Source organism: Linepithema humile, chromosome 7 (assembly GCF_040581485.1).
Source record: "Linepithema humile isolate Giens D197 chromosome 7, Lhum_UNIL_v1.0, whole genome shotgun sequence".
NCBI lineage: Eukaryota > Metazoa > Arthropoda > Insecta > Hymenoptera > Formicidae > Linepithema > Linepithema humile.
The window spans coordinates 19,011,639-19,037,871 of NC_090134.1; the positions used below are offsets into that span (position 1 = coordinate 19,011,639).

At 40.4% G+C, this 26,233-nt stretch overlaps 3 protein-coding genes across 4 annotated transcripts in view; 2 read left to right on the plus strand and 1 right to left on the minus strand.

Annotated features, from left to right (window-relative positions):
* LOC105670036 (zwei Ig domain protein zig-8) overlaps positions 1-26,233 on the plus strand; it is a 265,129-nt gene that overhangs the window by 11,061 nt on the left and 227,835 nt on the right. The gene's annotated exons all lie outside the window — the stretch shown is intronic.
* Positions 1,654-12,152, plus strand: LOC105669956 (A disintegrin and metalloproteinase with thrombospondin motifs 7-like). The gene is made up of 18 exons (XM_012363183.2): positions 1,654-2,246; positions 2,578-2,953; positions 4,054-4,219; positions 4,480-4,784; positions 5,019-5,143; positions 5,216-5,362; positions 5,645-5,791; positions 6,222-6,369; positions 6,796-6,891; positions 7,444-7,653; positions 8,163-8,399; positions 9,213-9,336; positions 9,424-9,550; positions 9,712-9,832; positions 10,233-10,376; positions 10,472-10,590; positions 11,146-11,315; positions 11,398-12,152. The coding sequence occupies exons 1-18, from the start codon at positions 2,146-2,148 to the stop codon at positions 12,006-12,008; spliced, it is 3,474 nt and encodes a 1,157-aa protein (XP_012218606.2). The 5' UTR covers positions 1,654-2,145; the 3' UTR covers positions 12,009-12,152.
* LOC105669955 (A disintegrin and metalloproteinase with thrombospondin motifs 7-like) lies at positions 12,104-26,072 on the minus strand. The gene is made up of 16 exons (XM_067358608.1): positions 25,864-26,072; positions 23,206-23,573; positions 22,653-22,982; positions 22,497-22,586; positions 22,170-22,294; positions 21,941-22,087; positions 21,137-21,295; positions 20,519-20,663; positions 20,105-20,197; positions 17,008-17,217; positions 16,582-16,696; positions 16,266-16,526; positions 15,476-15,596; positions 15,131-15,245; positions 14,402-14,652; positions 12,104-14,054 (listed from the first exon to the last, which is right to left on the minus strand). Exons 1-16 carry the CDS (start codon positions 25,949-25,951, stop codon positions 13,292-13,294), a joined length of 3,381 nt encoding a protein of 1,126 aa, XP_067214709.1. The 5' UTR covers positions 25,952-26,072; the 3' UTR covers positions 12,104-13,291.

A 26,233-nucleotide genomic window follows, 5' to 3' on the forward strand; every position in this document is an offset into this window, starting at 1 on the left:
GCCGATAATGATGGAAGATAGGAAAAAGCAATAGCCATAACGATGTGAAATGAACATAAAAACCAGATATTACGTGCAGTTTGTACAATCTTGTAGGTACATCGCATGAAGAAAAATCTTAAATAAAGAGTAAATTATAGATGTAGATTCTAATGAGAGTTCATCGCGTGTGTTTTTTAGAATGCAGAAACAAAGTTGCTTTGGCATCAGTAGCATGTTTTTGCAAACGGCAAAAACGTTGTATCGCGAGCGAACCGGTTACCACGCGAATTTTTAGCGTTCACGTTAATGAATCCTGCCAATTGTAGGATATCATCTCGTAATTTATTCATTGTCCTCACTAGAGAGCTGTTGCTATCGTTGATCGATGGCGTCGCTGATTCGAGCCGGCCGGCTGCGCCGTTTAATTTATTCATCGAACTCACGCTCTCTTTGGCCCAGAAATTTATGATGTTATTATTATGTTTTATATGCAAAGTCATCGATTACCTATGCACCATTCTTGCCGATTCTCACGCAGGTAGAGGAGCGGCGTCCGTGGAAGCGTTCTGATTTACTACCTCCGAACTTTAACGGATAACAAAGCATCGATTGTTCTTGCTTCGTTTGATACGGCCAAAAAACAAACTAAGATTAAACTATGAGGCCGGTCCTGAAGGCCGATTCGGCCCATATTTGGCCTGATTCGAGCATAGCCATACTCAGACTTATACGCACACGTTCGTTACATTAAGTGAGCGAGTTGGGAGAAATACATTTAATCTTTACAACCGCTTGAACATAAATATATTGTCATTGAGATTATGCCAACCGTTTTTTTGTTTGAGAAATTATTTCTTTTAATGTGTAACATTCAAATCGTGAATTTATAATAGTAAAATTCTAACATTCAAATTATTTATGAGACAATATGATACTAAATGATAAAAACTATTGTACTCAGGCTTACGTATTTATTTTCGAGAATTTACATTGCGATTTTTAATACACAAGTTTTGAAAGTTAATGAAACTCTTGCAGAGAACGGTGCAAAAAGCAATCGCAATTTTTTTTCCTTTGGAAGGATCACGAACCATTTCTTGACCGGACGCGCTGTTTTCATTTTTTTTCTTTTGCCTCCGTCATTGGCATTGAGTCAAATGCAACAAGTGTATGCAAAATGTCGTTACTGCAAGCTGAGCGTAAAATTGAATGAACGTCGTCGTTGATAATGCGAATGGTAACATTCGTATATTGTACAGCGTCATTCCCAACTTTAGACGTGGCTCATCCTCCTGTAAAATTTAAACATCGTACCGAATCATCCGCGCGTATATTTTCAGATTTCAATTCGTCTGTTGCTTTATGCTCCGTTTTTCGATAACGCAGTCACGTATGAGGGAGTTCGCTTAACAAAGGTCGGATAGGCGACGTAACGAGCATGCAATATCGAACGTCGTATCTTGGAAAATCGAGGATCGCTTTTTCGACGCTTGAAATTTGCACGTTATTGAAAACTTAATTTCGTATCAAATTTCTCTATTTTTATAAATTCTGTATTTGTGATATAAAAATATGAAAGTCAATAATATCAATATGGCCGGTGCAAAAATATTCGTAAATTAAACAGTTCTCTCGCTGAGTTATACCACTCTTAATAGGAACGAGGAATTAATATGTATTTTAACGTTTGGTCGCATTTTAACATTCTATTTATTATTCCATAAGTCTGATTTGTACAAATTTGTAATGTGAATTATGATATTGCAATATATCTTTTTGCCCACTGACTGATCAAATAACCATCTATTTTCAGTTTAAATTAATATCTCATTCGGTATGTGGTGATATCTCTCTCTTTCTCTCTCTCTCTCTCTCTCTCTCTCTCTCTCTTTCTCTCTCTGTAATTATTTCATTGCGGCAACTGTTATATACGCGACAATATTCTATCAGAATATTAATCCACAGTTGTGTCATTGCATTTTAATTGAGTTATCGGTGTTATTAGTCAGATCGATGCATAAATAAATCGTTTGCATTTCCGGTCATTCTGTACGCAATAAACCGAGTGAACGTTTATGCTCGTCCGAAACAACTTCGTTCCTTTGCTGTTTGCCGACGCCAGATAACTTCAGACATGCATTCAGGTTGAGTCAGTCAGTCAGAATGATCGCATTACTAGCATTTCTAACGTTATTCGCCGCGATTGTTCGTGGCGGTTTGCTGGAAAAATACGCCAATGCACCCGGAAACGTATATCACGGTAGGTAAGTGCATTCGCATCTTGCAATCATTTTTGATTTCGCCGTGATGATACCTAAGATTGTCGAATCTCGCGTAGCCGCGTGTTCGTGTTTTTGACAAAGGATAACAAACTAAATGATCGAAAGATTTGTACCCACTTAACAATTTCCTAAAAAAAGTAAAAAATAATGTAATATTTTAATTATATATTATATATACAATAATAATATTAACAGAAGAAAATATTTGCACAATATTGTAGAGTTTTGAACATTTTTATAAGGTTTCCATAAAGTTTTATCGCGTTATTCGCGTCGCCGGTGACGCAACAGCATTAAAAATGAACCCATCCAGATATACGCGGGACATTCACGGGCCGGAGCTCCTGATACCGAGACGCGTATTCGAGGATGGCAGCTTCAGCACGTATTCCCTGCCGAATTTCTATAACCGTCGGGAGATCAGTGAGCGCGGAAAGCGATCCCCCGGGCCGACCGATAAATTGCACCTGGTGCTGCCCTTCAACGGGATCGATCACCACGTGGAGCTCAACCCGTACCATGAATTCATCTCGCCCGACATGGTGGTGGAGACACGGGGCGCCGGGATCAGTACTAATCTAAACGAGGGCTTGAGATTCAAAAGGGTGGCCGACCGGCAGTGTCACTATCGCGGCATCGTTCGGGGCCATGACAATTCCAGGGCAGCGCTGTCTCTTTGCGACGGCGTGGTTGGTATACGTCGCGCTCCGCGTAACTCTGCCTCAGAGGGCTTCGGTATTAACAAACCGTGAGAAGCATTTCGGGCATGTTTGTTGCGTTAACGTAGTGGAATATATAGGTGCGTTTTGGCAGGGGATCTATGGAATGCGCGTTAATTGGCTTCTATGAGTATTCGTGGTTCATATTATATATTTATTATAGCATAATATTATTCTATAATTGCGTGAATAGAGAGATTGCGTATTAATTGATAGTTTACATATTTAAAGATAGAACTATTTAATATGATTGCGTGGTTGACATTACTTGTTCGCGAAAAGTCAATCAGTTTAATCAAATTCATGAATGCCGATGTTATATTAAGCATGTTGGATTTTAATCTTTACATTAGCACGGTTTGCATGAATTATTATTAATTTTGAGTATTTGCTACTGGAGATAGAACAGAATTTCAAAGTGGTTGCGAGCGTGGTTGGTGCACATAATGCGTTCCGCGGATTCCTTCGGGAGGTTAACGTTAACGAAGCGAGAGGAGAATCGTGAGCTCAGTCAGACGAATATTGCAGAAGGGTTGCACCGCAGAGCATTTCTAAATGCTGTCGGCATTCGATGTAAATATCGTGACATTTTTCAAGCCGCAAATTTCTCTTCTGTCTGTTCCGCTCATGAAACTTATAATAATATCAAAATATAATACACGTGTTCAAGAGCTTGTGATGTAATTGCAATTTATAACAAAGCTTCTCGACGGACGATGTTAAAAGTTATTTTGGTAATGCGCCGGACTTTAAGCATGTAGAGTGCTAAATGTCTGTACGAAAATGGATACTAGTATTATTATAGCAAATTTAGATTTTCAAATACCAAATTCTCTATTCATTCAATTATTTATGATAAATGAGAAATAGCATTTACAATGTATTTGACATTTGAAATCCCATATGCCAATTATAATGAGAATGATGATCTTTAACGTGTATGATTAAAATCTCGCAATAACAACATTACATCAATCGACTAATGTACGTCGCGTTGTAAATAATATTGATATTTTATTTCCTATCGCTATATTATTATCGGCAACGCGTGACACACCTCTCGCGTGCAGGCTGGTTACGTGCAAACTAATCACGGACGATACTTTATCGAGCCAGTGTATCAGGCAGAACCCAAAACAGACGGTCAACACATTCACATAGCGTACAAGCGAGATGCGCCGTTTGAGAAAAACAGACAAACCAACGCTATATCGAAAAGACATTGTGGGACTAGTGGTTAGTGCGACATTATTTTTATTTCCATTAATGAATAATTATAATCTTCTTTATTCCAATTTTTAAAAGCAATTTTGAACGAAACTAAACATCGCTAGGCATATTTCGTGCCATTTACTTGAACATTTCACTGAGGAGAAATTCCTAACTCGCATCGTAGATATTTATTATGTAGTGTAACGCGAGAGAACTTTGCATAGTTACGGACAAGTGACAAATAATGGCGCGTAGTTTGTAGAAGCTCATTTCCGCTTTAACAGACAACTGGGAGTCGGCGTGGGCGGAGCAGCTGGCTAAAAGGCAAATACGGCTAATGGAAAATAATACTCTCGATGCGAATCGCGATACTAAAATATCCCCGGGCACGCACAGCATACACCGTTACATAGAAATTGGATTAATCGCTGATCGGAGATTCCTCGATTTTCACAACAATACGGATTACGAGCAGTATCTCTTGACGATCATGAATATGGTATCCGACTTTTATCACGACACTTCTGTGGGAAATCAGATAGACGTCGTCTTAGTACGCGTGATATATTTGGAAAAAGAGAAAGAGGAGGTAATGTGCGATATTACATATAAGATGAAAGTTATAAAATGTGTTCTATAAAAGATATCTTAAGTAATTTAGATGGATACGTGAGAACGAATTGATATAGATATCAAATTTAATATTCAATTTCTCTGATGAAGAGGAAAATTACATATAGCTCCTTCTGTCGGAACTAAAATTAGTATGCTAATTGATTGATATCTGATTTGTCAAATCGCGATGCTGTATATATGCTCGTAGATAGATCTGCTCATCAGTCCGGCTGCCGAGAACACATTGGAGAGTTTCGCGAAATGGGCGGAGAAGATGAATCCAAAGGATGACACGCATCCCAATCATTATGATATCGCGGCGCTAGTTACTAGGTAATTTTCTTAGGCATCGGGATCTAATCGTTGTACACATCGCGCAATTGCAACTCGCCTGTACATTCTTAGGTATGATATTTGCTCGGAGGGAACCAATTGCGACTTGATGGGTCTGGCTCATGTCGCTGCGGCTTGCGACTCAGCAAAAGCTGCTTGTATCAACGAAGATAGTGGACTTTTGCTCGGCATCGTGATTGCTCACGAAGTTGGTCATGTGTACTGTCCATTTCAAGTATAATTCAAAGATCGCGCGTGAAATATTTTTAGAAAGCAATATAAGTGCCAAAATGTTAAATAATTTTAAAGATAGAAAAAATTTATAGTTTGAAATAATTTTTTTAGTGACACTTTTAATTTGTTTTCTGTAGATACTTTATATGATTATCGTAACAATTTGATTGGGGAGATGTAAAATTTCGATATTCTATCTTTCTACGCGAAATTCCACCTTTCTGTTTAATCAAAAGATATACTGGTTATGAACATGTTATTTCACAGAATGGGTTGCTCTCACGATGAGCCTGAGAGCAGCGGATGCCCATCGAAAGATACGGACGATAGCTACTTTATTATGTCCCCTATCGTGTTTTTATACACCATTAGATGGTCGAGCTGCAGCAGAAGATTTATAACAGCTTTTCTTGAGTAAATCGAGTTGGTACATAAGTAATGACCGTTTTTATTACATAAAAATGCACAACTTTATGTAAATCTATGGTACGCTCACAACATAGTTCAGTGAAAATGTTATTCCATCATAAATATATGAGAATTTATGTTTAATTAGTTAATGTTGTTTTTCTTCATTAGATATTTTTACGTTTGTTGTAGATTTTGTTAGCTAATTATTTCATGACAGACTAAAAAATTATTCTTAAATAAATTTATAATACATTTTGTTTTAAAAATTTTATTTGGCACTGCTTGTTAGCATCATTGTTATCAATTGAAGTGTGCAAAATTTGAAAATTCTGAGATTTGTATTTAAAAACTGTCATTATATGTGTGTATAAGAATATAGTATCTAATTTTAAAAATATAATTTGCTTCATAGCAAATTTTTCTTATAAATAAGGAGCGGATTGGGTGAATGTTTGAATGACAACCCAAGAAATCCTCCAGAAAAGTTGAAATATCCGAACATGTTGCCAGGTGCAATGTACGACGCTGCCTTTCAATGTGACATGCAGTTTCCTGGCTCGAAAGTGTGCTCGCAATCGCAAGTAAAAACTTTAATAGACTTCATGCGACCTTAATCATATTTCAGTTTGTTGATCTAATGTTGCGCGAGTGTCGGAAATGATTATTTAGCAAGAGTCAATGTGTTCTCCGTATTAAGGTTGATAATTTTAATGTCACTCCAACCGTCTACATTCCGTGTTTCACCTGTCGCTTTCTTGTTAGAGATGACTTTTATTAATCGCTTTTCATTTACCCCAAATAATTTCATTCGATTACCTTTCGCATTCGGTCGGAATAAATCATTAAACGAAATTACGTTTGCGCGCGTTTGTCACTGTCCGCATTTGTTGGCTTTCGGAATCGTACCGTTTATAAAGAGATCTCGCCGGAGATTGCATTTTCTCGCTCTGCTTTTTGAAAGTTAATCTCATTAGTCCAAGTTCTTCGCGACTGCGTGTATATTTCAGGCGAGCGGCTGCGAAACCCTATGGTGCTTGACCAACACAAGTTGCTGGTCCCTGGGGACGCCGAAGGCGGATGGAACAAAGTGCGGTGAGAACAAGGTGCGCGCAAGTTACGTAGAACCTGTTCGGTGAAATATATTCCCGGCGTGGATTATTTAGCGGTCGCTTAGCATCGTTGTTTATGCATCCGCAGATATTACCGATGACGTAAATAATACGTCGCCGCGAGGTGGCATCAATTATCGCGCGAACGCGAACAGCGATCGCGTCGAAAGTCATTTGCGAGGCGCGATCCGCGTGCCGGAGCGCTGTCGGAAACGTTAGCGGAATAAAAGGGCGTTTTCCGTCTCTCTCCCCGGCAGCGAAAGATTTATTAAACGACGCGCCTTTCTCGCGCTCGTCGCTCCTCGCGGATGTAGATTTCGTCGCCTTCGGCGCGCTTGCGAGCGGCGGACGTAGATTTAATCGCGCCGGTGAAATAAATTGAAGTGTCAGGAAACTTCGCGCGACTCTCTCCGCGCTGTAGATTGGTATTCGCGCGAAGCATGAGGCGCGGGGAGTAGCCCGTGAGACATGTTACATTCTTCTAACCCGCGAGACAAAGGTAATGTAAAGAGTGTTATGTGCGTGCGCGCGCGCGCGCGAATCCAGTGGTGCATTCACAAGAAATGCGTGGACATGGGCACTCGACCGGCCGCCGTGCACGGCGAATGGGGCGAGTGGGGTCCCCTGAGCTCTTGCAGCAGAACCTGCGGCGGCGGGCTGAAATTTTCCGAGAGGGAATGCGACCGGCCAGTACCGGCGAACGGCGGTCGATACTGCACCGGCGAGAGAAAGAGGCTTTTCACTTGTAACACCACGGTAAATCGTACTGGTCTTTCGTTCGCTTTTCGCGAGCCACCGCTTCTCGTGCGAACTTCAATAATCGAGCTTCACTCCACTGCGATATTCCACATCGCCCGCGTGATTACTCCTGGCGGCTATTTCCACGCTTCCGAGCTGTTGGTGGAATTACACGTTCCAAGTTACGCACACTAGCGGTGCTCGCGTCTGTTTTATTTTCATTATCGCATCGAGGTGGTCGACAGCGTTGTGTCGTCGCGCGTACGAGATTTTTACGCTTCCCAGCAGTGAGATACCGTCCGGTAATACGAAAAGGCAACGCGGACGGTACAACGTACCGTCGCAAATATAGTTCGAGAGAAAGACTACATTATTGCGGCGAGCATCTCCATGACGAAGCTCGCCGAATCCTTTTAATTCTTTTTAGTCGCGCGACGATTCTCTACGCTGTCGCAATTTTCTCGTATGCCGTCCCGCACGGAATTCCGTCACACATTTGCCGTAACGTTCCGCGCTAAATTGCACAGCCCTGCGATCCGACGAAACCGCCGTACCGCGCAGCGCAGTGCTCGGAACACGACAACGAGGAGATCCTGACGGACGGGCTTCATCAATGGAAGCCGTACATGGACCCGAAATTAGAACCGTGCGCGCTTTACTGCATCAACGAGAAGAACACTTTCGTGAAGATTTCGCCGACAGCGAACGATTCGACACCCTGCAAAGCCGGGACCAACTACATGTGCATCTCCGGAACGTGCAGGGTGTGAAATCGTAACTTTTCGGAATTGAATCGCTTTGCTGAGAAATCCGTACTATTCGTGCTAGGATTGTCGCGCTGATTCGAGAAAATTTTTCAGCTAAAAACGCCGAATTTTTTCAATTTTCTTCATACGTATATTTAAAGCTTTAGATATCAGTATTAATATATAATCTATGAAATTTGCTTATATTGAAAAATTCTCCATTTTATAATTATTTTTTAAAATAATCATGCTTTAAAATTTTTCCGATTTTATAGAAATATTTCTAAAGATTTGAAATACTTGCACAATGAAAATTACGCTCAGATATGAGGAAATATTTGCAATAAAGCACATGATTGCAATAATGAAATTAGCAATATATTCTCATTAATTAATAGCACGCTTGTTAAAATACTTGCGTTTGACAATCTTTGCATTGATCCAGCACAATTGAATTTAGTGGTAAGGTTCTTGGTTTACACGCGTGTTTGTAATTACTTTGTTAATGGCCAACGTAATCTACCGTTAATTAACAATGTAGGTCAATTCGCACAACGTGACAAAATTACACACGTAATATACCAGTAGTAGATTCAAATAACAAAACCTTTGACATACACAAAGAGAGAGATAGCAGAATAACAAATGTTTTCTAATAAACTTTTTTAAAATAGCTTGTGATACTTTAAGAAAAATGCAAGTACTATTTTTTTATGGAATAGATTTTTAGAATTTTCTTAAGATTTATTTTACGGGTGTGACATTTCTCTCATTATTTTTGCTATGTTAGGTATTGCTATGTTAGTAGCGACACGATTCTTTATACTGCAGAAGGTTGGATGCGATTGGGTGATAGACTCGGACGCGATTGAGGACAAATGTGGTATCTGCAAAGGCGACGGGACAAAATGCAGCTCTGTGGAGGGTGAATTCACTGAAACAGTGTCGTCGAGCGGTAAAATTTCAGTAGATTTCGCCCGCGGCTCGCCAAACGGAACCGAGTAGCTCTTTCCCAAGTTAGATCGTTCGTCTCTCTTTGCAGCGTATGTGAAGATCGTGACAATTCCGAGGGGGGCTCGCAGCGTGCACATTTCCGAGAGAAAACCCAGTGAGAACATACTGGCCGTGCTACTGGAGAAAAATAAAATATATTGCCTCAATGGAGACAAGTGAGCTTCCGCAAACTTGTGCGCATGTCGCACCTTTTCTTTTTCGCGTTTAATTTAAAGCATAAGAATTCCGGGAGGCATTGATACGCGTAGATATGCATTTCGCAACGATGATAAACGCGTCGTATGTTTTTATGACATTTTTATTGTTGTTCGCGTAGCCGTGAGTTTAAGAGCGGAGATTACGAGTGCGCTGAAACGATGATTATCTACACGCATCCAGAACCGGACAAGGAAATAGTGGAAATGAAAGGCCCGATATCCGAAGATATCGTAATACAAGTACGCCGTGTCTATCTTCTGACAAGTATCGATATAATATCGTACATGTTGTAATTGTCGGTTCTGCGCGAATAATCCGCCGTGCAAAAATCCGATATCGCTAATACATCTTTTTATTCGCTATTGTGAAATATCTCCTTGTAAAGTCGCTATATGAATATTGCTTTTTATTTTTACGTTCTTTAATTAATACTACTAGTTAATGATGAAATATATCTTTTTTATCGTACGCTCATATGATATGCCAAAAAGAATCACATGTCAGAACAGTTGCTGTTTAATCGAAATCATTTATAACTTTCACCAGTTTCATCATATACTGCTTTATCGATAAAATATTGGGGAATATTAAATTTTAACTTTACAATTTTTCGTTTGTTAACAACTGTAAATCTTTTAGTACGTCTTCTTCAATCCCAAAGACAATCCCGGAATAGATTACAAATACTACACGAGATCGACGAATGTATCGTACGCGCCTAAATATATGTGGGATTTCGTGGAGTGGTCCGAGTGCAGCGCTAAATGCGACGGTGGCACGATGGTAATTTATGTGACAGCATAACACGCGCGCTCGCGCCTAACACAACCGCGAATACGACCGCTTTTATGCGACGGACATGTCATCGATTTGCGCAGATATCCGAAACGTCCTGCATTGAGGAGCAGGGTGGGCGGGTGACGCCTAACTTCTGCGACGGAATACCGCGTCCGGAAGCAAAGAGCCGCATCTGCAATCAGGTCCCTTGTCCTGCAAAGTGAGTCGCAAGTTTCAGACTTCGCAAATTCCGCGCAATATCGGTCAAAGTGTAGACAATGTGTCGTTGATACGATTTCACGTAACAATGATTCACTGAGTGGAATGACGATGTTTAAGTTAGTTTAACGAGACATGCATTTTAGAAAAGACACAAATTATTGCAGCATAATTTAAAACTTAAAAAATTTGTCGTATCACTATTTTATTTTATTTTACTAATTAGATTTTGAAATAATAATTTTTATATTACTTTTTATATTTCTGTATGATAGGAAAATCTAACTTGTTACTGTTTCGTTAGACGACTTAAGTGGCGGTAATGTTGCGATAAAAATCTCCTGACATTATTTGCTTCCGCTTGATCGATCTTAGTTCCCTCTTTAACGATGACGTAGTGCTACGCACCTATGTCCGCATATGTTCGCCGATAAATAAGATGTTAACTCAACGTCGTATAAACATCGATCTAGCGTTTTGCACGTACATTAGCGTCTGCTCGATGAATCTGATGTAAGGCAAATAAATCCATGTCCATCGCCGGTCGATCATGTAGATGGCGAGTGAGTCAGTGGAGCAAATGCAGCGCATGCGACGGAAAGAAGGGTATGAGGCATCGTAAGGTCCAGTGTGTAAGACCGAGTGCTCGACCCGGAGAAGACGATGTGCAAGCGAATTTGGACGCGTGCAAAGGTCGCGTGCCGAGACAAAAAGAAGAATGCATAGGTATCATCGCATATTCTTTTGCGATAAAACAAAAAGAATACAAATAATAGTTGAACATTCGATTCCATTACCCACGTACCAGGTAAAAGACCGTGCAAAACGATGTGCCCGAAGCAAACTCGACAATCCGATGAGCAGGAGCTCGTAGACGTGAAAAAGGAAGCGAGCTTATCTCCGGACGATCAGCGAAAGATGATCGACAGATTCGTCGACCTCGGTCTAGCCCATTACTCGGAGAAGGCTCGTGACAGGTTGCACGATGACGACAAGCTCGAAGAGACGAGCGCCGCCCGGGACTTCCGACAGCTTCTTTACGACTGGGCGATGACAAACGAGGACAAGCGTAAGCGTACCTGCGAGACGGACGAGAGATTCACTACGCTGAAGCCAGGATCCATCATCAAGGATTCGATACCTATCGAGAAGATTGTACTGCTGCAGGCGCCATACATGGATGAATCCCTGCAGTCTAATCTGTCGGACAAGGCGTTCCAGGAAGCCGGCGATCTCGTCGGCGTTGGCATTGACACGAGCCGGGAGAAGGTTTACAAGGGCGCGCAGGCGATCAAACTTATCGAGCAGTTAGCTCATCGTAAACTGACAACGAGCCCGCGGGCCATTTCCAGTCTCGCAGAGAGCGCAGATCTTAATCAAGCAGTCGACACCGCGTCGGAAAAAAACATTGAGCGATAGAAAATAAAACGTTTACGCGGCGAATCATTATGATGTTACCTTCGCATGCAGCTATCTGTGTATAAGTTTCAGAAATATATGAATACTCAGATGTGGATCAGAGAGACGTTTAGGACTTTGTACATCTCGACTTGTCTATTCTGTTACGAGACTCGCGGTTTGCTGATTCACGTCGTCGTCACGACGTGATTGATTAGCCTGACGGGACGAAGGCCGTCAAGCCGAATAAGAAATATAATGCGAAAGTCGCGCGACGAAGATATCGCCGAGCGAAGCGCGGCGGTCGTCCGCAGCGTTCAGCAGACAGACAGACGTCCGCATTACGGGAACGGACGTGGAACAAGCACAAACTCAAGATTAATGACTCGTGTGTTTTTTGCCACTTAATCTTTATTGATACAAGAAAATGTCGCGCGCGCCAGGCACTTCCCAACGATAACTCCAGGACACGGGCCATTAAGGGTGGGGAACGGGGCCGGGAAAGGAGAGAGAATGTGTCTGCAATCTCGGATCATTACAAAGTATCGCTCCAGCCATAAATAACTTACTAACGACGAATCTGAAAGATCAATGCTCAGCCGGCGAGACTCGTTAGTGGGTCGCGGGAAATCATCCTCTCCGTGTCGTTCGAATATAATTTATCGTCGCCCGTCGTTCGTGTCGCAGTGTACCGTCGCGTATTGAGAGATTATCTTCAGATTCTAGCGAATCTATCGCCGTTTCATCGTCAATTACGGCTGTGTTAGGCGGACTTAAACAACGTTGCTGATTTAATCGAACGATTCATCTTGCGACTTGCGACTCTCCGTTTAATCGTCATCCGGCGTGGGCCAGAATCTCCACTATTCGACCGTTAAAATCCGATCCGCGCGTATTAAAGCGCGCACCCATGGGTATAATTCAGTCGTATAACGTAACGATTGTTTTTATCGCTCCGAACGCCGGCAATCTGCGCGCGTGTGTTTCACACTCGAAAGCAACACACTGATACCGTCGTTCTATTCAGCGACTCGTAAAAGTCTCCCTGATGGATCACATCACTACCGACGCAGATTCGTTTTCCGGTCGCGCACTCTTTACCCATTTGTGCCGAAGACGACGCCCGTTGTGTTTGAAAGAGCAAATGCTTCGCACGATAGTAATCGATACCGACATATATCTCGCGGGATAATAAATTCCTCTCTCTCTCTCTTTCGTTGTGTCCAATTTCTTTCCTCGATCATTCTCGTTATCGGTTCAGTTTATCACGCATCGCGTTCGCGTCATGTGCGAAAGATCGCGACTTAGAAAAACGTGCGCGCTTCTTCCTGAATTTTTTGTATGTATCTAAGAGCGTCCATGCCGATCAAAGTGAATTCCGTGCTGTTTTCCGGCGGCTGAGGCTTGAAATCCTTCGGAAAATTCGTAACAACGTTCTTCTCGTCGCGTTCCAGAATAATCGTGAGCGTCAGATTCCGGATGTCTTCCTTATCGATCACTATCTCGCCTTTCTTGATTTTACGTACATCGGTTTTCTCCTCTTTATCATTCAGTATATCCCCCGATCTTTTATCTATCTCGGAACGATCTTGATGAATTTTACTCGATTTTCGATTCGAAACATCCAGTGGAATTAAATCTGTCTTTTTATTTGGAAGCGCATTCATATATCCGGTTTCAATCAAGCGAGAGAGATCGGACGGATTTCCAGTCTGTTCTGCGCGTGGAGAGAGATTATTCGGATATCGATCTTCCGCAGTGTCGCTGTTTAAAGCCGTCTTAGCGGGTCTTCGAGCGGCTTTAATGAAGTCGTTTTGTCGCGTTAACGTGTTCGAGCGAACGGAGGGGAGCCCATGTTTGCCGTCGGCGGCACTTCTGTCCTCTCGTCTTCGTCGGCCAACTTCGCAAGACTCCGACTCCCTCGGCTTCGGTCCTTGGCAGTAGCTGTCCTCGATCACGTCGACATCCTGCTCGCCACGGCCGACGGGTCGTATACATTTGACAGCGCGACTTCTCTTGCAGCCTAACGTGCACGGCGTGCAGCCTTGCCAGTCGCCAATGATCCATCTGGAATCGCGCGCGATAAGAGAACGGGGTTTTAATTAGTCGGCGACTGCAGGGCGATTATCGCATAGTGTCATGTCCATTCGTTATAGTTGCTCGAAATAAAAGTGATCAACGCGTGCACACGATACGGTCAATCAAATGCGAAAGACGATATGAAACGTAAATAACAATATATGTGTAAATGTTATTATCATTGCAGCGCTAAATGGCGCAACTATTTTTCTACACAATTTTGCATTACGATTTCGCAATATTGAAGTAAGTAAAAGGGATAATTTCCTTATTTATGTAATTTAACAAGTTCATAAATGTTTCAAGTGTGATAAAGCGCAATGGCGTAGACTCACCTCGGTACGCAGGGCGCTTGATTGCACGGTCTGACCTTTGCGTCTAGTTTAGTGATATTTCTGCAGAATTTATCGTCCACCAGTCCGCCGATTTTCTCGATGCAACGAGGTTTCGATATCTGTTCTCCCGGGCCGCAACCTGCCGAGCATTTCTCCCAGTCGATGAAATCCCACGAGAATTGGGGTTTACGAGAAGTTCGTTGCTTCAGTCCTAATGAGTATTTCAACGTGACGTTCTCCTTCGGTGAGACCTGTCATATTAACTAGCCGTCAAGAAAATATCGTGAAAGGATAAGATAAAATTTCACTTAAATGCAGTTTCTAAGATAGCTTAGCCGTTATATACTTTAATATAAAAGTGGGAAAAATAAATATTGCGCTTAAGAAAATCATGTTTAAAATACTATCTAATAAAATACTGATTTCTAGTTGTTTTGTAACGTATTTTACAACATGTTGAATTGAGAGTCATTATTGAAGAGATAAAAATCATATTCGTTTCGTCAGTTACAAAGACAAAAATTACATACGAAGAAAGCTTAATTTGAAATTTGCGTTCTTCGAAGATTATAGAAAATCATTATGCATTTCATTATTCAATCGAGTTAATTGCTGACTTTCTTCCTGCGCATTCTTATCAATAAGTTTGTGTACACTCTGTCTGAGATACGTTATCGATTCGCCCAGCGGAGCGAGAGAACGATAATTAGTGGAATTCATTATGTTTACCAATATAACCAAGTCTTCGGTGACGGGTCCTGGTATATTCAAAGCTTCCTGCCTTGGCCTTATCATTCCCAGCCACGCCTTGGAGCCTGGCACATCGAACATTCCTAGGCGGTTACTGAAATAATCACGACGTAGTGTTAATTGCGGAATAAGATTGTGTGCGAAGTAATAGTGTTCGCTATTTATGCGGCAATATCATGAGCTGAACAGAATCGATCAAAAACAGGCTTAAGAAAAACACCAGGTTGAATAATACTCGCAATGTTCGATAAAAACAGTGAAAATAACCAATGTAAATTTTTTTCAAAATGTTATCACTGGAAAAATAAGGAAAATTTTTTTTACCCATCAATCAGCACGGTTTTTGTAATTTTAGTGCGCACGACAATTCTAGACTTGGTTGGTTCTGTCTCCTCGACGCGGATATTTCTGGAGCCGGCCGGCACGTCCGTTATCTTCTTGAGACCTTAACGTGAAAATTCGCTCAGGAGATTATTGCGAAAAGCTAGCTCGCGGTATTATTCGTCGAGATTCCAATTTTGGCGCAGCGTCGCGCTGCCGCGTAGCGCAGGAAGATTTATTTGGCTGTCGCGATGCTCAAAGCGCCGCTCGGGATTCCTCTGGGAGAGCAAGGCTGAACGCGCGTCTTATACTTCTGCTCCCACGGAATTTTAATTCACGAAAGTTCTCGTTCCCGTACTTCCCTATTCACCCCGCCGCGTCGACAACACTGAAGTTCATCGGCATTTTTGTCAAGTCGCGAAATTCGCTCGACGCGGAATAGTAAGCGGCGACACGCCAAAAAGATTATTATAAAGAATTCAAAAGAGATATTCGGAATCTTTGCTGAAAATTATTGATACAAAATTCACAACTATCATCTTTGAAGCTTTCTAAATAATACGAACGTATTTTAATAATTCAGAAATTTTTTACTTTGATATTCGACTTTTACTTTAAGGTTTTTATTATTAAAGTTTTGCAATATTGAACTCTTAGTATTCGAAACTAGGAAAAATGAAATCTTTATGTGTTCGCAGTTGTATGTGTGTAGAACTGTGTATAACTATGTGATAAGTAATATTCACAATTGTGACTGTAACTTATTTTAACTTTTATATATTTTTTTGCTTACGCTGTTGAGCCACAAACGACTTTGTTCCTTGCTTCAATGTGCACGACGTGCCGTCGCCTTTGCAAACGCCGCAAACGTCTTCGACGGCCGTAGATTCTATATCTAGGTTACAAGGTATCTCTCTGCACACACCCCCGATGCAAATGTCTCGAATACCTCTGTAGCACGTGGTACCGTCTACCACTTTCGGTCTCAACGAGGTCACCAGATTAGTTTCGCTCTTACAGTAAAGAGCACAGGGATTTTCGGAGGCCCTCAAATCTAAGAGAGATAAGTCGCGAAATCAGCGAGATCCGAAGATCACTTACGGCCTTACCTTCCGGTAGATTATACGCGACCCAGCGGTGAATTCTTCCATCCTCCGGAAATACCCAGTCGTTGAATTCGGCGCACTGCACGTCGCGAAAGGAAGGCGCGCCGATTTCGCAGGGCTGTAAAAAATTGTTCGGTGTTTATATCGCTTCGCATTGAAACCGCTCTACTTTTAACTGCTTTACATCAGCACAGCGAATTAAAAAAATTTTTAAACATACAACATCGTGCTACTTTTCTTTACTTAAAGTACGAACATCCGTCATCTGTCGTCCGTTTCCGCTCGTAAAATTTTTTACATGAAGAAAGTATTTCCGATTTCTGCGACAATCTCGCAGAAGATGCCATCGTCGCGTTAAGTCGGACGTTCGTATAAGTACAAGCAAGTTTGCTCGCTGAGAAGCTGTTTGCGAGCACTCTCGAGACTAACGTCAGTGGCGCAAATCTTGTGACGCTTCCTTTCGCCGACACAGTAAGAGCCGCCTCTAGACGGGGACGGCTGGTTGCATTTTCTTATGGCGTACGCGACGCCGGAACCGCAGCTCCGGGAACATCTGCTCCAGGACGACCAGGCGCCCCAGCCGCCGTCTGTGACTCCAGGTCGTTCTCCCACCATTAGACACTTCATTTGGTAACACCACTGTAACAGTTGTTAGCCCTGACGTCGCGGCACCGGGAATGACTTATGTTACGGGGAAACGAAAAGGCACGGAAGATGTTCCCGAGGAAGTGTATTATGCACGAAACTAAATGATGCACGTCCTTTGAAAGAGCGACGTGAGACTTTATTATGCCGCGCAAGAGATATTCTTGCGTCTCGAGATCTGCGTCTTGTTCCATTAGAATCGCTAACGCTATTCCCCGACGCGAATAATTATCGAGTCTCTTTTCCTGCCGTTTTAAGCGCACCGAAAGCTGCTCAAGTGTCTACCGGAGGAATAATTTCAGTTCTTCATCTCGTCGTAACGTAAGCTATTTCGCACGTTAAAAAATAGCTATTATCCGCGTATTACTCTTTATTTAACCGGTTACTCGTCATGAATAATAATTATTTGTTAAACGTGCCACTTTGCGTGCTCGCAATGATAATATTAATACGCGGATGCATTTAATGTTCAGGAAATGCTAAAATTCATGCGCCCCATGCGATGTATACTCCAATCTCGCGATAAAATTCATCGTTTTATAAAAATGCTCGAGAATATTACGTCGTTTCGTTGAAAATGGCTACTTGAATTTTGCTACCTCGCTTTTCCATTTGAAACATCCGCATTAAAGTATGCGCTCAATTCCGCGATAACACGCAAACACACCCGAATCCGCCCTCAACCAGCGACAAAATAATTACTCTCCCCACTGTACAAACTACAATTGCATATCTATTTGTCTATTTCATTTCACCGATGATTGCATCGACTGTATTGTGAAGCGGGCATGACAAACAAACTGAATTTTTACGCATGTAGGTAGATCAATCTATTTTTGTAGTCGATGTTATCGTTGCGATTTCAATTTTTTAAACTTTGCAATCTCCTGCGCATCGTTCAATTTTGTTCACTAAATCATCGGATGAAAATTTGTTTTTCCTTTCACATTGAGTCATTTATATAAAATATCAAATGCCTTTGTTTTAATTATCCGAATCTGCCGTAGCTTTAAAGAGATATGTATGTATCTTGATTGATTTAGTTTGCGCCACACAAAAATATTTTGTTATTTAAATCGATATAAATTTCCTGTTGTCTGAAATAAATCTTTTCGCGTTATTATACCATTTGTTTATCGATGTATGCAAGATTTGCAATGAAGGTAATAATCACACATTGGTCGTTTCGACGTGTCGGATCGATTCGTGGCGCGTGCGTGTCGACCATTGGACTTCGTTTAGAGTTCGCTCCGGCAATTAGAGATTACTTGCCGGCGGGGTTCACGAGCTTCATTTCTCAACGGTGGTGTTCGACCTCATCGACACCCCGAAGCGGCAGCCGGCCGGCTGGTTGGCGCTAATGACTCCCGTCTGTGCGTCTCAACGCTTCGGCACTCTATTATTAACATCGTCATCTAAATCTAATATTTTCCCGATGTCTGCTATTTGGACACTATTCATTGTTTTTTAATTCACAGTTTCACGCGCACATCGGCATTCTATCGCGTTTTGCTGCACTTTCGGCAGAATCCCTTTTGTAACATCACGTAGCCGCGTATGCCTGATCAACCACAAAAAACATTTCGGCCGACTTGCCTCGGTTCGATTTCCGAAATATTCGTGACTCGACTTGAAACGGGTTTTACTCGATGAGATACGTGAATTTTTACGAAGTATATTAGGCTCTTCGCGTGCATCCTTTTATATATCGAATTCTTTCAGCAAATTTTTGAAGCCGATTTTTCTGTTTTCTGAAATTATAATCTTAAGATTTATATTTTCAAATACATCCTGTTCTTTTTAAGTCAGAGTACCGATTATGTGTACGTTGCGTTTTAAACTTTTTAAATTATTATTGAGTTTTAGATAAACAATTTTTTAGACGCTTTTGAAGTGTATTAACTTTCTATAAGAAGCTTTGCTTATTAAAGCATCAAGAAATGGCATAAAGTTTATAATTTTTGCAAAGTTGTGAAAATTTTATAAAAGAGTTTATAGGGTATTTGCGCAATGTTAAGCCGATATATCTTGAATACGTGCTTTGAATATGTACTTGCACATAACTGCTTGACATTTTTAACATTACTATAAGGGCTTTATTGCCTTAAAGACCAATGGAACTTAACTGAAGACTGAAACTGGTTTTAATTCTAAAAGGGCGCGTGACTCATGGTCGATGGTGGAACCAGATAGCTTTTTTAGCTTTCTGCTATATACTCTCGCCGTATCTCTTTCATGAGATACTTAAACCGTTCCGACGTAATGGCCTTTCAGTGAAAGGTTTTCGAGAGCTTTGATTAATTGATCAATATATAATTTTTCTTCGAATCTGCGTATTGATACGCTTTTAAGACTCTCGAAACCGAATAAAAATTTATTCATCAGCTATGTTTCCGAAACAATTATCCCGAAGAACACCTATTGAATTGATATTTAAGCAAGCCTATAATAAAAAAATGTATTTGCACGCACAAAAGCCATATAAAATTAGTTATGAAATTTTTAATGGTTTCAGTGGATATAATATATATATATTATATATATTTATTATTCATTTTTTAGCCGAAGAAGCCGTTAAATTAAATTTTTTATAAAAATAATATTTTCAAAATTTAAGCAAACTTTTCCGAGTTTTTAATAATTAAATAATTACAGTTTATAACCAAATTATACAAAAGATTACTCGAAGAATTATTTAAAAGGACAAAAAGAAAATTGGTTAATAATTGTCTAAAAATAATTTCTGTCGCGAAAATAATTTTGTCCGAGAATATACAAATTATTACTTTCGCGTCTTATCGCAGCTCTCGTGACGCTGGACGGGTCGTAGGTCATCCTTTGTGCCTTACTTTATGCTCTTTATTCATAAGCGATAATTTACCCTCTTTTCACCGCACGGGGTGCCCTCCGCAGGTGGTTTCCCGCCAGACACGCAACCTCTCCCCGGAATGGCGCATCTGAGGATATCGCAGGTCTGAAAACGGGGACGAGATCGTTCCATTTTATTTAGCTAGGTGCGTGCCGATTGCTCGACATGATATCGCGATTTCTCTGGCGTCTTATTCGACATGCGTAACCGGCGAACGTATTTTCCTAAACGGATAAGGTAGGCCGCAAAGGCATTAGTTTGTAGATGTGAACGGCAGATGGTGCCTCTTTACGGGCGACGCAGAATCGTTGATACGATAATGCTATCGGATTACGTTAACACGCCGATTACGCTTAACTTTTTTATTATTATGGAAAACTGTCACGACGCACCCTTAATGTCGTGCTCTTAATCTGCTTGACTTACTATTCCCATATCACATTGCCGAGCGTCTGATCGATATCGTAAACGGCATTGATCGTCTCCGTTATACATCACGCCTGGCAACATTTCCGCAGCGGGAAAATAATGGTCCTGCGGCTCGTCCTTTAAGCAAAATGCCAAACCTTGTCTGAAAACAATGACTGCTCTGTAGTTTTGAAATTTAAATGTACGTTGCATATATTAATGTAAAGCAGCTAACTCGTCATCTGCTCAGGTAGTTTAGGAAAATTTAAAGACAAATTTTATTGTTGTGATTTTGAAATGTTGTACCTTATATGATATAAAATTAGGTTCTGATTTTCCCTCAAAGAAATTCTTCGTTTCATAAAGCATTATAGTAATAATGTATGAAAAGAAACTAAAATATAGGACGCTAATTTCACATTTTTCCTATTTGAAAATTGGTAATAATTTTCTATTGTCATTGTTCACTCTTTGACCTCGCTGTTCTTAATTTAATTTGAAATTTACGGCCATGGGATCAGACATTCTGTATCTCTCCATTCCTAGCAAATGCGCCGAGTAGATGAGGAAAGCAGCTTTGTTGTCGGCGGACTTTAATAAAGCCGCCAGCGAAAAAGCAACAAGCATTAAGCTCACTCGATGTACGAGCGCAGGTAACGCCGGGAGCACTCGGACCATTTTTTCGTGATGTACATGTCACCGGGGTGCATAACGGTGGTCTCCGCGTATCCGTTGCCGTGATAAACTATACCGGGGCAGCCGTTCTCCCGCTGCACGTCGTGGGACATACCCAAGCTGGTAATGAGAAAAAGAAAATCGGCTTTTCGGAGTGGAATATTTATTGGGGCACGCGCGTCGCCCGGACTGGCTCTTAAAAGGCATCTCGAGGTACACGACGACGAGGAGCCGCTTCATACATTAAACAACGCCCTCGACCGTGACTTATTTACGACGACGCCACGGCATACCATTATTTCCACTCTCGGGCAAAGAAACGGTCTTTAGGAATTTATTTCGAGTTTTTTTCCCCCGCGGGTTGCAAAAAGGGACCAGTCGATGGAGTAACCGAACGGAAGGGAACAGCTATCGAAACGAGAGTGTGAGAGAGAGAGAGAGAGAGAGAGAGAGAGAGAGAGAGAGAGAGAGAGAGAGAAATATCCGTTCTAGAATATTCTCGCGATGGAAATGAGGCTACATGAAACATCGGTTGTATTCTAACGGAAAATGTTCGCGAACGATGTTGCACATATATACGCGTGTATAGTATCGCGTTAACATTATAAAATTAGTTTTGTTTGACGTGATATTCTATACGAGATTGACGGTGGTGCGTGCACCAGAATTATCAATGTTTGGTTCTTGCGGCGCAGTATAATTACTTGAAATTTTTCCGGCCGCGTCTAATCTGGTCGAAGCGGATTAAATTAATTATACGCTTACGTGTGGCCTATCTGATGAGCTATATGATAACCGGTTGGCAAACCGGCATCTCTCACAATAGCCGCGCCTCTCAAAGGATCACATGTACCAGCGATTGTGGATGTACCGGTGAAGCCGCACAGGTTTCTCGAGACGCAGACATCTAACCTGGCGAATCATTGATCGTCAAAAGGATGAGTAATCTCGAGATTAGATTGAATTTCCGGCGGAATTAGCTAGCGTCGCGTACTTGCTAATGAGAATCGCGCAGTCGTGGTGATTTGGATGAGAATCGTCGCCGGGATTCATAGTGCGCTGCCATTCCTGGAAATGCCTCAGCGCTGCATCCGCATCTTGATTTATTGATAAATTCATCTGTATTTGATAAAAAATCAGATTTGCACATATTGAAATGCGTGAAGCGAATAGATTAAAAAGCCATTTAAATATTTTTTATCCACAAACATCAGGAATTTTTATGAATATTAAATATATCGGTTTCATCGCACGTTTTCATTTTGAAGTGAAGAGAGTTTTATGTACTTGGAACGTGGAAAGCTTTTGTCAATTATTTTACCTCATTTTCTTCCACCTCTAATCTTATAATTCTCACTATAGTCAACTGCATATGTACTCCCAAACTGACGTCGTGAAACAATCCTGCGGCCTGAAAAAAGAGGGTTTCCTGAAATTTCTATTTAAAAACTTTTTATTTTTAAGAGTATCGATTTACCATATTGAAGAGCGTTAGTACGTAATTTTCGATATCAAACTCTCGATAATAGTCTAGCAGAGACTTGTCCAATACGACTAGCAATTCCACCGTATATGACCTGCTTTCGTTTGATTTTGCGGACACTCTCTTTTGCGGACTCAAAGCGCGCTTGGCAATGATTCTGGACGTATTGCCGGTGACGTTGCAAAGATTCTGCACAGCAGCGGTCTGAAACTCATCCGGGTTCCTTTTATACACGATATGCGGTTGCTCCGTTTCTTTGGTAAAATCATGCCCCGCTACTGGTTCGATTATGTACCACGCTCGCTTCGTTTTAATGTATCCGACCTGAGAGATAAAATAAAATTGGCATTCTGAATAATGATTTCTTAAAATTCATAACCGATCTGTTTTTTATCAAAAGAAACTATAAAACTTTATTTAAATTTCGTTATCTCTATTTTGCAATTAAATAAAAAGGATTATATAGCGTCAGAGGAATAGAGTTTAATCGATTAAACTTGATATACGTTATCATGCTTTAATCGAAATGAAGTAACATTCAACTAACGAGTCCATAACAGGTGGACAAAGCACTGTCTTCCAAATGATTTCGCACACGAGCCCGATAGTGACATTGCGTGTTTCGCAATCGCTTCAGCTGCATATTATTCAAAAAATCTCGCGAACCTCGACGTTCTTCGATTATCGCGTTTGGCCCGAGAAGTCGATGATTTGGATAGAGTTCGATGTGATATTCTTCATGATCAATACGCAGGCGATAGTGAACAGCATCATCGAATGTCGTTCGATTTCGATAGAAAGAGCGCTCAAAGTGATGAGGTATCTGATGTGATAAGAAACTTCCATCCGATCTAACTTTTCGCGGTATTACGAGTTCGTGATCGTCTGGTAAATCAGCAGCGCGCGTGTAACGTCCTTAAAAACAAATTCAATTCAATTGTTGACAATATTAACGATATGAACATTTTTAATTATGCAAAATAATTGTATAGGTATATGTATATATAATTATTAACTATCTTATGTATACAATTATATAATAATGTATAATTAAATATCATAAATAAATGAATTAATAAACTTTTATTGTGGTAACAGGTTCTATACAATGAAAGTCGCAGTGCGATAGTAATTACTCAATGGCTACATTGTTAAGCGAACTGAAAGCAAACTTCATACCCGTTTGATTGGTACCATAATATTTAATATTTACGCGCTGTACAATTTTATAGAGAGAGTTCCTTTTTATCTACGATTGAAAATTGATCGCAATAATGTATTGTTTGAATACTACGTATGAATTTTCCAATGTACGTTCCACTCATCGATAGCGAGTATTATTTTGTCATGATGTTGTTACACGCATTTGCATTTCCATGAGAAATTTGCATGAAAATTTAATAAACCAGAGGAACGTTTCTAAATAATAATCACGCACTCGAACGTACTGCTGATGATATTTCGTCATCGATCGTTCCCATTATTTAACCTTCATTGTTGCGTAATAGCAATAATACTGCTATGAAATATCTATTCAAATTTTAGCTTTCTGTATGCGTTCTATTTAACATCAAAGTACAATAAAGCAACGATTGATAATTACGCAATAGGCACTACATTTGTCATACATTAAATTTGAAAACCACAATGGAAGTACAAAGCCGATTTCACTACATAAATTTGAAAAAAATTCTATAAAAAGAATCGATGATCTATGAAGATGTGCTGACGAAAGAAGTCGAATGGAATCGAATGGACAATATTATTGTACAGTCGAGAATATTTCTAGCAACGTAACGGTTTTTCCCTTTCCGTCTTTCCGGACATCGTTCTATTGCAAAAATACAGGAAGCTTTTTCGTAGGTGAAAATGTTACAGAGGGTTAGATCTTTCGATATCAGGTATCAATTTCGTCGTTGTACGCCGCGAGAGAGCACGAGAAGGTAGAGAGAGAAAAAGAGAGAGAGAGAGAGAGAGAGAGAGAGAGAGAGAGAGAGAGAGAGAGAGAGAGAGAAAGAGAGAGAAGAGTAGAAAGAAAGAAATGAAACCATGGCAAGCACGTACAATGGATCATCATTTCGTCGTATAAGTGCAGCAGTTTTCCCGCTTGGCAGTGCTATATCATAGAGAAATGTCACTCGCACACATAGCATCGCTCTTAAAAAATTACTTGTTTCGTTTCCAACTATTAGGCATTTAATTAATCTGTTTGATTAAACGTTTTATTACAAAGACACTAAAAAGCTGAAATTATAAAAATAACATTAAACATTTTATCGACAAAGCAAACATTTTCTTTGGCAATAATTTTTTTTCTCTCCGTTATATTTCGCGAGATCTTTTGCTACTATTATTATATTATATTATTTGAAAGGGTAAAACTTGAAAAAGAAAATATAAAATTAAAAGATGTCATGCTATCATGCCGCAGCCATCGAAAGGGTCTCTTTAAATCAAGCTCGTAACGAAAGAAAGCATGTTTTCGTTTTCGGCATCTATGATTACGACCGCAATGCAGACAAGAAAGAGTAGCAAAGAGATATGATGTACAATGGGTCATCTTCACGTACCGCGACTCGCTACTCTTCTCTCTGCTGTTCGCGAAACCGCGAAAAATAGCTCTCGCGTGCGCGCTATGCTTGACAAGAGAAAAGCTCTGCTCTGATAGATGGCAATGACTTTCTCGAAATAGGACAAGCTGATAGGGTGTGGAAAAACTCTGAAAGAGATCGACGCGGGAATTTTTTCTGTAGGAAATTACGAAAGTGGCTAACATATTTCAATTTATACAGCGTTATAAAGATTTTTTACGAGTTATTCGTAATATTTTATTCGTCATATTTTATGATTTATGATGTTTTATAATTCGTAACGTAATATTTTAATATTTATATCAATATTTCCATGGCAATTATTTTTAAAACGTTTTATCTGTATGTAAACTCTCATACATAAATATTGCTGCTTTAGAAGAGCAAGGAAAATTAAGGGTTAATATTATTTATTTGATGCAGTTAATTATATTGTTATTATTTTCATTTAATAAATGCAGAGGTAAATTATATATTATTAAACTGCAAATTTTGTTCATATTAACACAAAGGTATAGCAATTTTTATAATTTTGGAATTTTTGTAAATTTATTGGAATTTGCAAAAACATTGACTGCAAAAGAGCGCACAAATATTATAAAGACAATACATACCGCGATAACTGGTACAAACTCGCTGGTTATGGAATGTCACAAGTACAAACAAGCAAATGGATGGATAAGGCGACAGGCGTTTCATCATAGTATCAAAGTAATACAATCTTATCGTGACATGTATCCGTCTCCAGCAGACATTGGACTAGAAATGTCAATTCAGTTGATAAAATTAAGGGAGCCAACCTATCTGACGTAGCGCATGCTGTACATACATATACATGCCACAGAGCGACATATCGATCTCGAAACAAAAGGGTCGACGACCACATGTATTGTCTGTCAAACCAATCTATTTTCTCGTATATTTTTCTATACATTCTGAACGTTGTCGTATTCACAAATATTTTGTTTTGTAAAATTCCTCGAG